Source organism: Odocoileus virginianus, chromosome 12 (assembly GCF_023699985.2).
Source record: "Odocoileus virginianus isolate 20LAN1187 ecotype Illinois chromosome 12, Ovbor_1.2, whole genome shotgun sequence".
NCBI classification, from domain to species: domain Eukaryota; kingdom Metazoa; phylum Chordata; class Mammalia; order Artiodactyla; family Cervidae; genus Odocoileus; species Odocoileus virginianus.
The window spans coordinates 320706-336322 of NC_069685.1; the positions used below are offsets into that span (position 1 = coordinate 320706).

General features: G+C 42.1%; 1 protein-coding gene across 2 annotated transcripts in view; it reads left to right on the forward strand.

Annotated features, from left to right (window-relative positions):
* Positions 1-2228: 2228 nt before the first annotated feature.
* KLHL2 (kelch like family member 2) overlaps positions 2229-15617 on the forward strand; it is a 164592-nt gene continuing 151203 nt past the window's right edge. The window contains exons 1-2 of one of the 2 annotated variants that reach the window (XM_070474689.1): positions 2229-2348; positions 14701-14826. In XM_070474689.1, coding sequence (XP_070330790.1) covers positions 2323-2348; positions 14701-14826 — 152 coding nt within the window. In that variant the 5' untranslated portion in view covers positions 2229-2322. The remainder of the gene's footprint in view (positions 2349-14700; positions 14827-15617) is intronic. The other variant, XM_070474690.1, reaches the window with a different exon arrangement.

The following is a 15617-nucleotide window of genomic DNA, read 5'->3' on the forward strand; positions in this document are numbered from 1 at the left end:
AAGAACTGACTCCTTAGAAAAGACCCTGATGCTGGGAAAGACTGAAGGTGGGAGGAAAAAGGGATGGCAGAGGATGAGATGGTTGGATGGCATCACCAACTTGATGGACATGAGTTTGAGCAAGAGCCAGGAGTTGGTGACGGACAGGGAAGCCTGGGATGCTGCAGTCCATGGGGTTGCAGAGAGTCAGACAGGACTGAGCAAGTGAACTGAACTGAATGATAGCAATGAACATTTATGAAGTTATTCCATTACACAAAGTACTATATACTTTAAATAGATTATTTTAATTCTTACAATGACCTTATAAAGCAGGAAGTTTTATCTTGGATCTGAACAAAATCATTACTAACACTAGAGAAATAACTCAATTATGTATGCCCTCCTCATGGTGGGTCAACAATGCCACCGAGCTCTACAGTGTTTTCCTAGCACATATCAGTAGGTTACCAAGATATTATTCCTACTTCACTACTGCTCCCTTTTCTGTTTCCTTTGCTAAATCCTCCTTACCTTATTGTTTTAGTGTTGGAGGGCCCCGGGTTCACTCTTTGGTCTTTTCTTTTCTCTAGTTATACTATATAGTTGATCTTAATCAGACCTTAAACACCATCTATATGGTGACAATCCCCACAGTTACGCCCACTCCAGATATCTAAATGTCTACACCTATCTACACATGAATGCTTAATGGACACCTCAGATTTAACCATGTTTAAATCAGAATTGACAAATACTCTCCTCCCCACATAAAATGTTTCTTCTTTATTTTCTCAATCTCAGTAAATGTCAACTCCACTCTCCCAAGAGCCCAGACCAAAACTTGAGATTATCTTTCACTTTGCTCTCTTATACTCATATTTAATCTATCAGTAATTCTGATCTGCTTTATATTTTCAGCAAAATCAGAATCTATAAACTTCTATCACTCTGATCATCCCAGCAGGTAATTTTTTGTTTGCTTTCTTGCATCTGTGGCTTAAATAGCAACAGAAGAATCAGCTTACACATAAATGACTAACCCTGTGCACTCATCGCTCGGCAACAAAATCTAACATTTTTGCCATCTTCTTTTTTCCATTCCCTACCCTCCCTTTCTTTGGTGGAGGATTTTAAAACAAATCCCAGCATAGTCATCCTTTTAGTGATCAGATCACCTTGCTCACAGCATTTGTTTTTCTTTTCAATAAAAGGTGAAATCTTTTCACAGGCCTACTAGGCCTATTTGATCTGTCACTACACCCGGGACATCATCTCCTTCCACTGTCTTCTGTCCTGACTGCTTCAGTTACCACGGAGGTCCTTAAACCTTAGTATCCTCTGGAAGGCTTGTCACAGCACAGGCTGCTGGGCTTAATCCTCAGAACTTCTGATTTAAATCTGAAATGGGTCTCGAGAATTTGCCTTTCTAACAAGTTTCCAGATCCTACCACTGCCCAGAGGCATACTTGGGGGAACCATCAGCTGCACTGTATTCTTTCACTTCTTCAAGGTCCAGGAGTCTTTGCACTGCTCTTCGTCTGCCCTGAGTACTCTCTGATACTCAAGATTCGCTTTCTTCCATCTCTTCTATATGACATATTTTGAGAGGCCTTCCTTGACCACCATTTAGCATCCTCCCCTCACCTAATTACTTGGCATTTTCATGGCAGGCAGGTGCAGGGCACGGATACCTAGTTTTTCTCTGCATCCCATTCCAGTGCTGCAGATCTCTCCCAGTAAGTGCAACGAGGGGATCACAGCCTGAGAAGGGTGGCTCCAGTTCCTGCTTGGGACTCTGGACAGGCGAGCCATTTCTTCTTGCCTCAGTTTCACTATCTGTAAAGGAAGGATCGGCTACGCCCACTCCTCCCGCCTCCCAGGCGGCAAACTGGGAGAGGACAAAGCAAGCGCGCCTGTGGAGTCGGGCAGTCAGTGAACGCCGAAAGCCGGAACCAAGCGCTTTCCGACCGGACCCCGCCCTCACGTCTCGGGCTCAGGGGTTCGGGCGGGCCAACCCACCCTGGGAGCCCACTCGGCGGCGGCAGGAAGAGGCGGGGCGGGGTCTCGAGGGCGCGTCACACCCGGAAGTGCCCTCCTGCCGCTCCGCCCCCAGCATCGCCGGCAGGCGGAGAGCGCCCGTGAAGCGGGGCTGCAGAGCTGGGCCGGCTGGCGGCGCCGCCTCTGGAGCGGGTGCCGGTGCGGGCGCGGGTGCGGAGCGGCGGTGGGCTGGCGCCCGGGCGGATGGGACGCGGCGCGACGGGCGGGCGGGGCAGGCGTCCGCAGCTGGAATGGTGCTGGCAGCGGCGGGCGCCCCAGAGCTGAAGCCCGAGAGGAGCCGCCATGGAGACGCCGCCGCGGCCTCCCGCGTGAGTGAGCGGAAGGGCAGCGGGCGGGGCTGCAGCGGCCGGGCCGGGCGGCAGGCGGAACCCAGCTGACCCGCGGGCGGGGCGTCGCCGCGCGGGGCTGTAGGGAGGGTCCTCCGCTGGCTAGCTGGAGCCCAGGGAGGGCCGAGCATCGGCGGGATGGAGATACAGCATGCGCGCGAGGCCGTCGGAAAAGGAAGCTGCAAAGTACAGACACCGGTGCCGAGAGGAATTCCTCTCAGCTTGCCTGTTTCTCCGAATTCTTAGCAAAATTCTGTCCGAGGAGCTTGCACATCACTCGAAAAAAGCTCAGCCGCGGCTCTACAGGGCACATGACCTCTTTACCTGGCACTGCAGAAAATCGTATCCAGAAATCACAGCATCTGGCACCCTGGGCGAATTAGTAGTGTACGACCTGCCAGGCACAGGTGTCTTTTCCTTGGTACCCAAGTCACATTCAAGACCAGCTGCAATGAAATTGCTTCCAAAATAAGCTGAACAGTTACTTGCGAGACATTGAAGATATTGCATTATTCAATACAAGATTTTTTTTAAAAGCATTTTGTTAGAAGTGGATTATTAACCCCCAGAATTTTGAACATTTCAATTTTGATTTACTTTCTTTAGTTTAACCTTTATAAAGCGACAAGAGCCCTTTGAATCTGACGTTTCAAACCGCCAGCAGATTTCTTCTGAGAAACCATGTACCTTTTTATGACAGCTTATTCTTGGAGCTTTATCGTTTTTCATTTAGATTTGGCCAGCTTCACTCCAGGGCAGTGTACCACAGCAGCCTTTTGTAGCTATTTGGCAGAATGCCAGCCAAATATAGATATTTGTTTTGGGCTGAAAATTTGTTTGATATTGAGTCCTTTTAGGAGAGCTAATAGAATTCTGAAACTACAGTTTCTACAAGTGCCTTCCAGAATTTTTAGCTTGTGTAGAACAAGTCATGGGGATGAAGGAGGACCTGAGACTCGAATTCCTGGACTGGTAGGAATAAGAGCTCAGTTGCTTGTTGATGGTTGTGGGTTTGAGGGCTTTGTGATTTGTTCATGTTCTTCAGTAGGATTGGGAACACTCCTGAACCTCTGGGAAACATGATGGTGGTTGTTAGCATCAGCAATGTGAGCATAGCGTCAGCACATGAGTTCTGCTCAGGCTCAGAGGCATGACACGAATTGCTACCTGGCTGTTGACAACACATGGTATAGAGGATATCCTAGGTAGGGTGTTATTTGTCGTAAACCTGCCCCGTTTATATCAATTCCCTGCAGACCCTGTTTTGCTTCGGAAGCAAAGTGAACTAAAGGAAAGAAAAGGGGTACCTTAGAATGCAGACGAGAAGAGGGTGTGGGAAAGCAGGCTCTGAAGGAAGGAGAAGAGAACGTTACACATTATTTAGATATGAGTAATCAAAAATTAAATGTGTGCATGCAAATACTGATAAACTGAATCTAATACAGATCAACTAAGCAGAATATATTGGTGTCCAGCACAGTTCTTTGCTACTGAGACTTCATCACTAGTGCTGCAACAATGAGAGGCTGAGATGTAATGGAAAACCAGGGGTGAAAGAAAGTTAAAACCAAAAAACTCCTTTCAGTCATTGGTGGCTTAAATTGGTGAGACTTTTATTTCTGTTCATTTAATGATGAATAGAAATAGGTTTTGTTTTCATTTGGTTTATCTACGAATACTCTTAAGTCCAGAACTGGAGTGTTTCTTACCTTTCTGTACATCAAAACTAGTGTTCCTTCCCGCCGCTTGGCCTCTGCCTCTGCCCCCAATGGCGTTGTGTTTCCTGCGGCACTGACTCTTGGGTGCTGGGTCTGAGAGATGACGGCCCTCAGGGAAGGAGCTTTGCTGGGCCTCGCACTGCTCGGACTGGGCTAGGCGGCCAGTGCGGGTTACTGGGAGGGCTCAGCGTTTCATAAGGTTAGACTTGTAGCTTGAGCTTAAATGCAAAGAAAGTTGTTTGATGGGGACCTACATGCTTTGGATGATGTGGTTGGAAGTGGGGACTCACATCCTCTTTGTATGACTGTCTTTTTATTTGTGCAAATATTTGTTTCTCCAAATATTTGAAATGCCTGTCTCTACCTGGCACTGAGTATTATACTTTTGCTTGTGCTTTTTTTTTTTAACAACCTGTTTTGCATCATTTTCAAATCCCACCTTGCTCCTTTTCAGCTCGTTATGTCTTGGAAGGTTGGAGGCTACTGTGTCCAGGTCTCTGGTTCCTTTAGATGGGCTTGTTGACATTAGCTTTTTTAATTTTTTCCTTCTCCTCGCCTTCAAGCTCTTCTCATCCTTTTTGATTCTCATGTTGATTGTCATGGACTTTATATCTCTGTTGTTTTTTGCATCCTTGAGTATATGTTTCTTTTAGATTCTGTTATATTTTTGGGTCTGGGCAGTATTAAAACCATGGGATATTTGCCTCTGATTGAACCTGAAAAGTGTTCAAAATTTCTATAGGTTAGCAAATGAGTCGTCTCAGGCAGTACTGAGATGTGTGAAAGGAAATGAAAGATGATCACCCCTGACCTCAGGAGTGTTTTATACATTTCTAGCCTTTATAGTTATTTTTGCGAAGATTTTCATAATCACTAAGTTGAGGGAAGACTATGATTATAGCACAGAATGCATCCCTTTGAACTTACTGAAAAGTTTTCTTGGCCTTCGTTTCTCTACTGGCACTCTTTCACAAGTTGGCTTTCTCCCTACAGGCTTTGGTTTCTTGCTTTTTCTTCATGAAGCTAAGTAAACATGCCTCAGATATACAGCTGTATCTTTTTTCATTTGATTCCACATCACTGGAAGCTCTTGAACATTAAAGATGTTCAGCATAGGCAGACTAACATCTTGTTGACTGTATTCTGAGGGATTTAGGCAGCCAGAAAATTAGTTGCATTAGAGCAGAGGTTCTCATGTTTTTGGACTTCACTGACTGAAATTTTTCAAATCCTAGAAGATGATACTGTGAAAGTGCTGCATTCAATATGCCAGCAAATTTGGAAAACTCAGCAATGGCCACAGTACTGGAAAACGTCGGATTTCATTCCAGTCCCAAAGAAAGGCAATGCCAAAGAATGCTCAAACTACTGCATGATTGCACTCGTCTCACACACTAGCAAAGTAATCCTCAAAATTCTCCAAGCCGGGCTTCTACAGTATGTGAACCGTGAACTTCCAGATGTTCAAGCTGGAATTAGAAAAGGCAGAGGAACCAGAGATCAGATTGCCCTAATCCATTAGATCATCGAAAAAGCAAGAGAGTTCCAGAAAACCTACTTCTGCTTTATTGACTATGCCAAAGCCTTTGACTGTGTGAATCACAGCAAACTGTGGAACATTCTTAAGGAGATGGGAATACCAGACCGCCTTACCTGCCTCCTGAGAAATCTTTATACAGGTCTGGAAGCAACAGTTAGGACTGGACATGGAACAACAGATTGACTCCAAATTGGGAAAGGAGTACATCAAGGCTGTATATTGTCATCCTGCTTATTTAACTTATATGCAGAGTACATCATGAGAAACACTGGGCTGGATGAAGCACAAGCCGGAATCAAGATTGCCAGGAGAAATATCAATAACCTCAGATATGCAGATGATACCACCCTTATGGCAGAGAGAGTGAAGAAGAACTAAAGAGGCTCCTGATGAAAGTGAAAAAGGAGACTGAAAAAATTGACTTAAAACTCAACATTCAGAAAACTGAGATCATGGCGTCTGGTCCCATCGCTTCATCACTTCATGGCAAATAGATAGGGAAACAGTGACAGACTTTAATTTTTTGGGCTCAAAAGTCACTGCAGATGGTGACTGCAGCCATGAAATGCTTGCTCCTTGGAAGAAAAGTTATGACCAACCTAGACAGCATACTAAAAAAGCAGAGATGTTACTTTACCAACAAAGATCCATCTAGTCAAAGCTATGGTTTTTCCAGTAGTCATGTATGTATGTGAGAGTTGGACTATAAAGGAAGCTGAGTGCCAAAGAATTGATGCTTATAAACTGTGGTGTTGGAGAAGACTCTGGAGGTCCCTTGGACTGCAAGGAAATCTAACCAGTCCATCCTAAAGGAAATCAGTCCTGAATATTCATTGGAAGGACTGATGCTCAAGCTGAAACTCCAATACTTTGGCCACCTGATGCGAAGATCTGACTAGTTGGAAAAGACCCTGATGCTGGGAAAATTGAGGGTGGGAGGAGAAGGGGACGATGGAGGATGAGATGGTTGGATGGCATCACCGACTCCATGGACATGAGTTTGAGTAAACTCCAGGAGTTGGTGATAGACAGGGAGGTCTGGTGTGCTGCAGTCCATGGGGTCACAAATTGTTGGACATGACCGAGTGACTGAACTGACCGAGAAATTAAAAAAAAATTGGAGTCCGACATAGAATTGCTAAGTTTTTTGTTTTGTCAAGTTAAAAAAAAGTTATAGTTATCAACAATCATCTTTTTGTAAAAGAAAGGACGTTTTAGTGCCTCTCCCCAAAGACAAAGAAGGACATAATCTCAGGCTAAAGGATACTTTATTGAGTACATTTAGTTTTATGAAGCTTCCCTGGTGGCTCAGTGGTAAAGAATCCACCTGCCAATGCAGGTTTCATCCTTGGGTCAGGAAGATCCTCTGGAGGAGGAAATGTGAACCCACTGCAGTGTTCTTGCCTGGGAAGTCCCGCAGGCAGAGGTGCCTGGTGGGCCTCCATCTGTTGGGCTGCAAAGTCAGACGTGACTTAGCAGCTAAACTGCAACAACCTGAGGGACTTTTTTTTTTCCCCCATATTTATTGGGTGCCTTTGGTGACTAAGCACCCAGTATATATTCCCAAAGGAATATGTCAGAAAGCAAAACAGTCTTTTTCCTCAGGTTGAAGCTGACAGTAAACAAATCTATGACACAGTTACTCCAGAGGGGTCTGAGCGCTTTGTGTTGTGTACTTTTCTCTCACGTTGCAGGCTACGGGCGTTGCTACAGTATTGTTTTGACCACTGATCCTGTCTTGAAAAACAGGCCCTTGCTCCCTCTGACACTACTTTTTCTTGGTTTCTTGCTCTAGTTTTTAGGTTGTTAAATGAGATTTACTTAACTTTATTACTTTATTTCATTTAATCTTGTCGGTAGCCTACCTTATTAAGTGTGGAAGGGAAGTGCAAGTTGCTCAGTCGTGTCCGAATCTTTGTGACCCCATGGACTATACAGTCCATGGAATTCTACAGGCTAGAATACTGGAGTGGGTAGCCTTTCCCTTCTCCAGGGGATCTTCCCAACCCAAGGATCGAGCCCAGGTCTCCCACATTGCAGGAGGATTCTTTACTAAGTAGATCTCATTAATTTTCAGGGTTAAGTTACATTCCTAAGCTTATCAAATAGAGGAGAAACTGGGACTCCTCATCTCTCCTCACTTCTTTGGCTTACAAGGCTTACAACTGTTCGTTGGCAGTAACTGTTTCTCACAGATACAGGCCTTGGCCAGTTCTTATTTTCAATCAACTATTTATCACTAAGTTGTGGCTCTGTCTGTATCTTAAGCCTGAGCTGTAGATCTGTGCCTCAGTTGTGAATTTTGAGCTTCTTACCGTACACTTATCCTTACCGCATACATCAGATCCGGCATGTCTGAAACTGAGTTTTCATAATCTTTTTCTCAAATTGTCTTCCGTTTATAACATCTCCACTTACTCAATGGAATAATCATTCTTTTGGTCCTGGATACCCAAAGCCTTGAATCGGTCTTTGATTTCTCTTTCTTTAATTATCCTCCACATTTTATCTGTGAACTGTGGTTCATGTTTTCCAGCTGATGTTGCTCCTCTTCTAGTGCCTTTTCAGTCAAATGTTGGAAAATGTAGCCCAGTGAACTGAATTGCCAAGTCATATTGCTGCCCCCTTACCAACCAAGTGATGATAATGGGAAAAATCACAAAAGATAGGTCAGAAATATGAGTGATAAAAGACATGGAAGTGTTTGAGATGGATCATCAACCTCCTCCCAACTTTTTTTAAAATTTGTATTTATTTATTTTTATTAATTAATTTATTTTACTTTACAACATTGTATTGGTTTTGCCATATATTGACTTGAATCTGCCATGGGTGTACATGTGTTCCCCATCCTGTCCCTCTGGGTCATCCCAGTGTACCAGCCCTGAGCATCCTGCATCGAACCTGGACTGGCGATTCGTTTCACGTATGATAATTTACATGTTTCAATGCCATTCTCCTGTATCATCCCACCCTTGCCCTCTCCCACAGAGTCCAAAAGACTGTTCAGTACATCTGTCTCTCTCTTGCTGTCTCGCATACAGGGTTATCATTACCATCTTTCTAAGTTCCATATATATGCGTTAGTATACTATATTGGTGTTCTTTCTGGCTTACTTCACTCTGTATAATAGGCTCCAGTTTCATCCACCTCATCGGAACTGATTCACATGTATTCTTTTTAATGGCTGAGTAGTATTCCATTGTGTATATGTATCACAGCTTCCTTATCCATTCGTCTGCTGATGGGCATCTAGGTTGCTTCCATGTCCTGGCTATTATAAACAGTGCTGTGATGACCATTGGGGTGCACGTGTCTCTTTCAGATCTGGTTTCCTCAGTGTGTATGCCCAGCAGCAGGATTGCTGGGTCATATGGCAGTTTTATTTCTGTTTTTTTTAAGGAATCTCCACACTGTTCTCCATAGCGGCTGTGCTAGTTTGCATTCCCATCAACAGTGTAAGAGGGTTCCCTTTTCTCCACACCCTCTCCAGTGTTTATTGCTTGTAGACTTTTGGATAGCGCCATTCTGACTGGTGTGTAATGGTACCTCATTGTGGTTTTGATTTTCATTTCTCTGCTAATGAGGGATGTTGAGCATCTTTTCATGTGTTTGTTAGCCATCTGTATGTCTTCTTTGGAGACATGTCTGTTTAGTTCTTTGGCCCACTTTTTGACTGGGTCTTTTATTTTTCTGGAATTGAGCTGCAGGAGTTGCTTGTATACTTTTGAGATTCTTTGTCTGTTGCTTCATTTGCTATTATTTTCTCCCATTCTGAAGGCTGTCTTTTCACCTTGCTTATAGTTTCCTTTGTTGTGCAGAAGCTTTTAATTTTAATTAGATCCCATTTGTTTATTTTTGCTTTTATTTCCAATATTCTGGGAGGTGGGTCATAGAGGATCCTGCTGTGGTTTATGTCAGAGAGTGTTTTGCCTATGTTTTCCTCTAGGAGTTTTATAGTTTGTGGTCTTACATTTAGATCTTTAATCCATTTTGTGTTTATTTTTGTGTATGGCATTAGAAAGTGTTCTAGTTTCATGCTTTTACAAGTGGTTGACCAGTTTTCCCAGCACCACTTGTTAAAGAGATTGTCTTTTCTCCATTGTATACGCCTCCCAATTGTAGCATCTCACATATATCCCACTCTGACAGTAACTTTGTTAATTGTTTATAATACATTATTTAAAATAAGACTGATCTTGCGGAAGGCAGGGCTTTTTACCCTGGTCACTTTTCTGGTAGTAGTCACTGTCAGGGGCAAAAAGTGCTTGCTTGTGCTCTTGTTTGTCATGTAGGTAAGAGGGAAAGTGGGAGAGGGAGCAAGGTTGAACTGAAGCAGAGGATTTTACAGCTTATTGTCGTTTGATCTGAGAGCTTCCTCCACCCCTCCACCTAAGAGTCCCGTTCACATCCTGTGGGTGTTTCGCACACCACATCTTGGGGGAGTACAGTGTGTACTCCCCCACACTGGAGGCTCCAGTGTGTAAGCCTCCATTCTGTCCTCCAGGAGGGTCAACACTTTGGTTTAAGTGGTAAGCCGTTTTAGTAAAGTTGAGCATTGTCAGCTTTTCTAGACTTTTTCTTTCTTGCTCTGGGAAATTGGAAACATAACTTTTAGCAGTGTATCTGCTATGCAGATGTATTCAGTGCCTTTGTTATGATGTTGTCTGTAAGGTATTCTGTGACTGGATGGGAGGTGTTTTTTAGTCACATGATGCTTCATGATCAGTTCTGAAGGTCTCCGTCCTGAAGGTCTAACTCAAGTTCTTACGTGTCTGTAGGGCAGATGTTAACAGTATTTTTTAATATGAGCATATGTTCATAGATTACGGATAGTCTGCTGGGTGTGTACCTAGTAAAAGTTTAAATTCTAAGCACTTGAAGAAAATTTGCGGAGCATGTTTTTTTTTTTTGCCTGTACCTAATTGCAAAAGCTGAAAGCACAACTCTACCACAAACCAGAATGTTTCCGGTGGAGAAAGCCTTCCGCTTTTACAACCTCTAAGTAAAATGGTGTTTATTTGGGTGAGGTGAAGGGTGTGAGGGTATTTTGTTGGGAAACTATATAGCGGCATAACATATGTTAAAATGAGAGTTATGGTTGCATCTCTACTTCTCATATCCTGGACTTGTTATGGGAGCAATGTTCTTACGGTAATCAGTTTCTGAATGCAAGTGTACTTAGAAGACAGCAGAGAAAATAGAAGAGATATAAAGTAATGGACAGACTTCATAGCAGTACAGCCTGGATGGTGACTTTGAAAACAACAGCTTCTGCCGTGAACTTGGTAGAAATTTGTGAGCAATGGTGGGTGACATTGCAGGCAGGGGCATCTTGCATCTTTTGAGGTGAACAGACAAAGGAAGGAGCAAAGATCGTGGCCACCCAGGAGCTGAGTGTTTGTCCTGAATGTGAGAATGTCTGGTCCACTGTTAAATTTTTCAGCTGCATCACTCACATGACTTACGACATTATTTCCACCAAAAAAAACCCTTGAAAACGTAAACAACCACTATTTCCTAATGTGTTTGTTCTCACTCTGAGATGATTGTCCCTGTGGTGGGAGGTAAGTGGGTGGTGGGGCATATTACATCACCCCACCCCCCCCCCCCCCCGCTTTTTTTTTTTTTAATTATACATTGCTGCCTTTCACCTCTATTCCTGGAGATGCTGTCATTCTGGTATACTTAGACCTGTAAAAGGGACTTGCCTGAATCTTCACAGGAAGAAGGATGATTATGTGTAGTTTAGAAAAATTGCTTGGGTCATGTCGTCCTTCTATCCCCTCCACCCTTCATTGGAAAATGCTGCTGCTGCCGCTCTCGCTTCAGTCCTGTCCGACTCTGCGACCCTGTGGACCACAGCCCGTCAGGCTCATCTGTCCATGGGATTCTCCAGGCAAGAATCCTGGAGTGGGTTGCCATTTCCTTCTCCCTGGAAAGTGCTATTCCAGAACAAATAATATGCATCTAAGGAAACTATGTTATTTCACAGATTTCCTCAAAATTTTTGCAGTAGATTTAAACCTTTGCTTGATTTTGGAATCCTGTGTGAAGGAGACAACCCATATAAAAGTCTTTATTGGCCTCCTCTCTGAGAATCAGTTATTGGCAGTAGTATGTTCTTAAGCAGAGTTAGAAAGGGTGGTCTGAGAAGCCAACCTTGCCTACAGCTGGGAGTTTGTAGAAGAGTTAGTCGTGGAAGGAAGGCTTCAGGATTGTCTGTTAGAAGTGTTCTGGGATCCAAACCCTTGAAACCTCAGCGGTTGTAGAGTATGTGTTGTAACAACAGGCTGCTGGGTAATTTTAACACTGGTTATGGGATGTAGAGTTGGAAAAAGTATCTCCTTCAGTTTCTTTGAAGGTTTTCATAGTGAGGAGCTTTTCTGGAAAAGGATAGCACTCTGCTTCTCACGGGAAGCAGGGAGAAGGCGTGACACACTTGTGTGTGTGCGCGCAGCTGTGTCTGACTCTTTGTGACCCCGTGGACTGCAGCCCGCCAGGCTCCTCTGTCCATGGGATTCTTCAGGCCAGAACACTGGAGTGGGTTGCTGTTTCCTACTCTAACTGCACTTACAATGTAACTTAAAAGGTAAACCTTTCCCTCCTATTTGACTGCTTCCTAGTGGATGTTCCTCTTCCACATTTGTAGTTTTAGACATGTTGTGTCATTTTCTGTTAGTTCTACTTCTGAACCAGAGACCATCTGACACAAAATCAAATAGAATTAGAAAATTGTGGGAAGGAGTTTAGTGTCAGAAATGTAGACCTCTGGCAGGGTTCTGCATTTAAAAGGGGCTTTCAGTACAGACAACACTTAAAAGAAGCAGTGTTATTCCTTATTTATTCCTTTAAGCTTTTGAATAGAATCTTTTCTTTGCAGAGTTTCTGGAATACAGTAGAAAAGCAAGAGCTAAAAATAGCTTTAAGAAAGCAGCAATATAGACATTGGTTGTTGAATGGTATCTGTCTTAAAGTGAATTCTTTAATGCAGTAAGTTTTAATTCAAATTTCTTAGCAAGTATAAATACTCATGACTCTTAATGATCTTCTTTGTAGGGCAGAGTTGCTTTTGTTTCCATTGTGAGCATTGGAAGGCCTTATGTGATAGTTTTGCCAGTCCTCAATATTGTATTTTCCCTCTGTTGTAAGCTTAAGTAATTAAACTTGAAGCATATATAAATATTGTCAACTTGCTACATATGTGGGTATTCAGTGTTACATGGTAAGAAAGTTTGTGTAGGTTGGATGTATCTACATAATTTTTCCTTTTCCTACTGTTTTTGTAATGAAGTAGTGGTAGAAATGGCATTGTGAGAATATGTTTCATATTATTAGGAGTGTCCGACATTTCCTCTGTTAGATCTGGATGTTCTTTCTCTCTTGGATTCTAGACTAACTAGCTCTTTCTCTTAGGCCAGGTGTAACTCATCCCTATGTGTGTTCACGCACATACATGAGGCCTCAGAGTAGACACACACACACACACACACACACACACACACACACATACGAGGCCTCAGAGTAGACACACAATCTGTGCTCCATTCTCCAGCCCTACTCTCACATCCTGGAACACATGAGGTGCATAGTGGCCTTTTTGCTCTAGTTATTCCTTCCGTCTTGGCCATTTCCCACCTTCTGGTCCTTGTTCTAATCTCAGTTCTCAATTCAGCCTGCCCTGACCACCCTATTTAATACTATAAGGTCCATCACCCCCATATTCCTGACTCTTGTACCCGACACATTTTCTTTTTTCCGAAGTTCTTATTTTCTAACATGCTGTATACTGGTCTGTTTTGTATATCATTACGCCCTGCCCCCCCCACCCCCAACTACAAATTCCATGAAGACAGGAATTTTGTTTTATTTATTGAAATATTCCTAGGGCCTACTGCCTAGAATAGTGCTTGGTACATAGTGCCAAAAATTAGATGCTGAATTAATAAAATAATATTTAAAGAATGAATTATCGTTAGGAAAGGAAGAGGCATGAAGAGAAACGGTGTAATACTAATGATGTTTGCCTTTTGTTCTGTGTGTGATGTATATACAAGAATGAATTTTTTTAGGCTTAATTTGGTATCCTCATTTTTTTATTTAACAGCTTTATTGAGGTGTAATTTACATACCATAAAATTCAACCATTATAATTGTGATCTTAGTAAATTTCTAGAGCTGTGCAACCATCTCAAAATGTTTCTTGTGTCTGCCCATATGTGGTTAACCCTCCCCACAATGGCACCCTGATTTTATTTGTTAATTTTTTGGTTCCTAGATCTTGAAAGAATAATTTACACAGCCCTACTAATAGCTTTGTACTCTTAACAAATTACATATACAACTATGGAATTAACTATCCACTGCTTAATGCAGGAAATGGTATCTAACATCAGTGAAAAGAATGGACTTGAGAGTCAAACTGGCCACACTCTTGTCCAGCTCTACCATTTACCAAGTTGCCCAAATTATTTTTGCCTCAGTCTCTTTATATGTTTTTTGGTGATAATAATAGCAATTAGCTTACAGAGTTATGAGGATTAAAGAAACAATGAAAAAAGATATAGTACAGAGGCTGCCTGTAAGTTAATGCTCAGTGAAGAATTAAAGTAGGTCTGAAATATATGTAGTAAATAATCTTTCAATAGAGAACAAAGTTCAGTTCAGATTCTAAGCTTCTGAAGTATGTATAAAATATGAACCATTTCCTGTCTTGGTTTGTAAATAGGCCTACTGCAGAATGTAAAAGCAGGTTAATTTCCAACAGGGAAGATCATTTCTCAGCATTTCTTTTGAAAATATCTGCTGAACCATTTTACTGAATTTACTGTGCTCATCTTTGAGAGAGTTTTGACACCAGGAAGGTAATTACCTACTTTTTTTGTTAAAATCCCAGTGACCATCAGAAAGTGTTCTGAATTGTCGTTTAGTCCTTTGTTGGAATATGCTGTGAGACTTCCTCTAAGTAAGTGGGGGAGAGGTGTATTCATTGTATCTCTTGTAACCTGATAAGTCGAACTAGACTGTCTTTAATAAGATCTTTTTCTGTGTTTTGTTATTTTCCCTTATGTACAGATGCACAAATCAGGGTCATCAGAAGCCTCTCGATTCAAAAGATGATAATACCGAAAAACACTGCCCGGTGACAGTGAATCCTTGGCATATGAAGAAAGCTTTTAAAGTCATGAATGAATTAAGAAGGTATTATTACTTTAACATGCCTTTATTTTTCAGTTGTGTATAGGGGTACCCCCAGGTGGTGATAGTGGTATTGCAGGAGACTTAAGAGATGTGGGTTCAATCCCTGGGTCAGGAAGATCCCCTGAATAAGGAAATGGCAACCCACTCCAGTATTCTTCTCTGGAGAATCCCATGGACAGAGGAGCCTGGCAGTCTACAGTTCATAGGATTGCACAGAATCAGACTGACTGAAGCAACTTAGCATATAGCGCATAGTGAATATATTCCCTGTCCCTCATTATTGCATTGTTTGCTACAGAGAACATTTAAAGCTTTTTCCGCAAGCTTTTTAAAGGACGGAAAAGAGCAAGTAATTTATCAGAAGTGTGAGTGGTATAAGGCTGCTCTGTCCAATATGGTAGCCACTAGTCATGTTTGGCTAGTCTGCATTGAGATGTTCTGTAAATGGAAAATACATAATAGATTTTCAAGACTTATTACAAAAAAATGTAAAATATAAGTTTTAAAAATATTACATTTTGAAATGATTTTTATTCCTCTATAATATTGGATATTTGGGGTTAAATAGAATTCTACTTAATTCTATTAAATTAATTTTAGTTGTTTATTTTTAAATGGGATTACTAGAAAATTCTGACTTGCATTATATTTCTGTTGGACTGGCTAGTCTAGGGTTTCTAACATCATTGCAAAGCATATGAAAAGAAAACTTTTAATAAAATTCTTTTAATTGAATGGTTAATTTATAATATGTTATTAGTTTCAGATATACAACATAGAGACTCAACAGT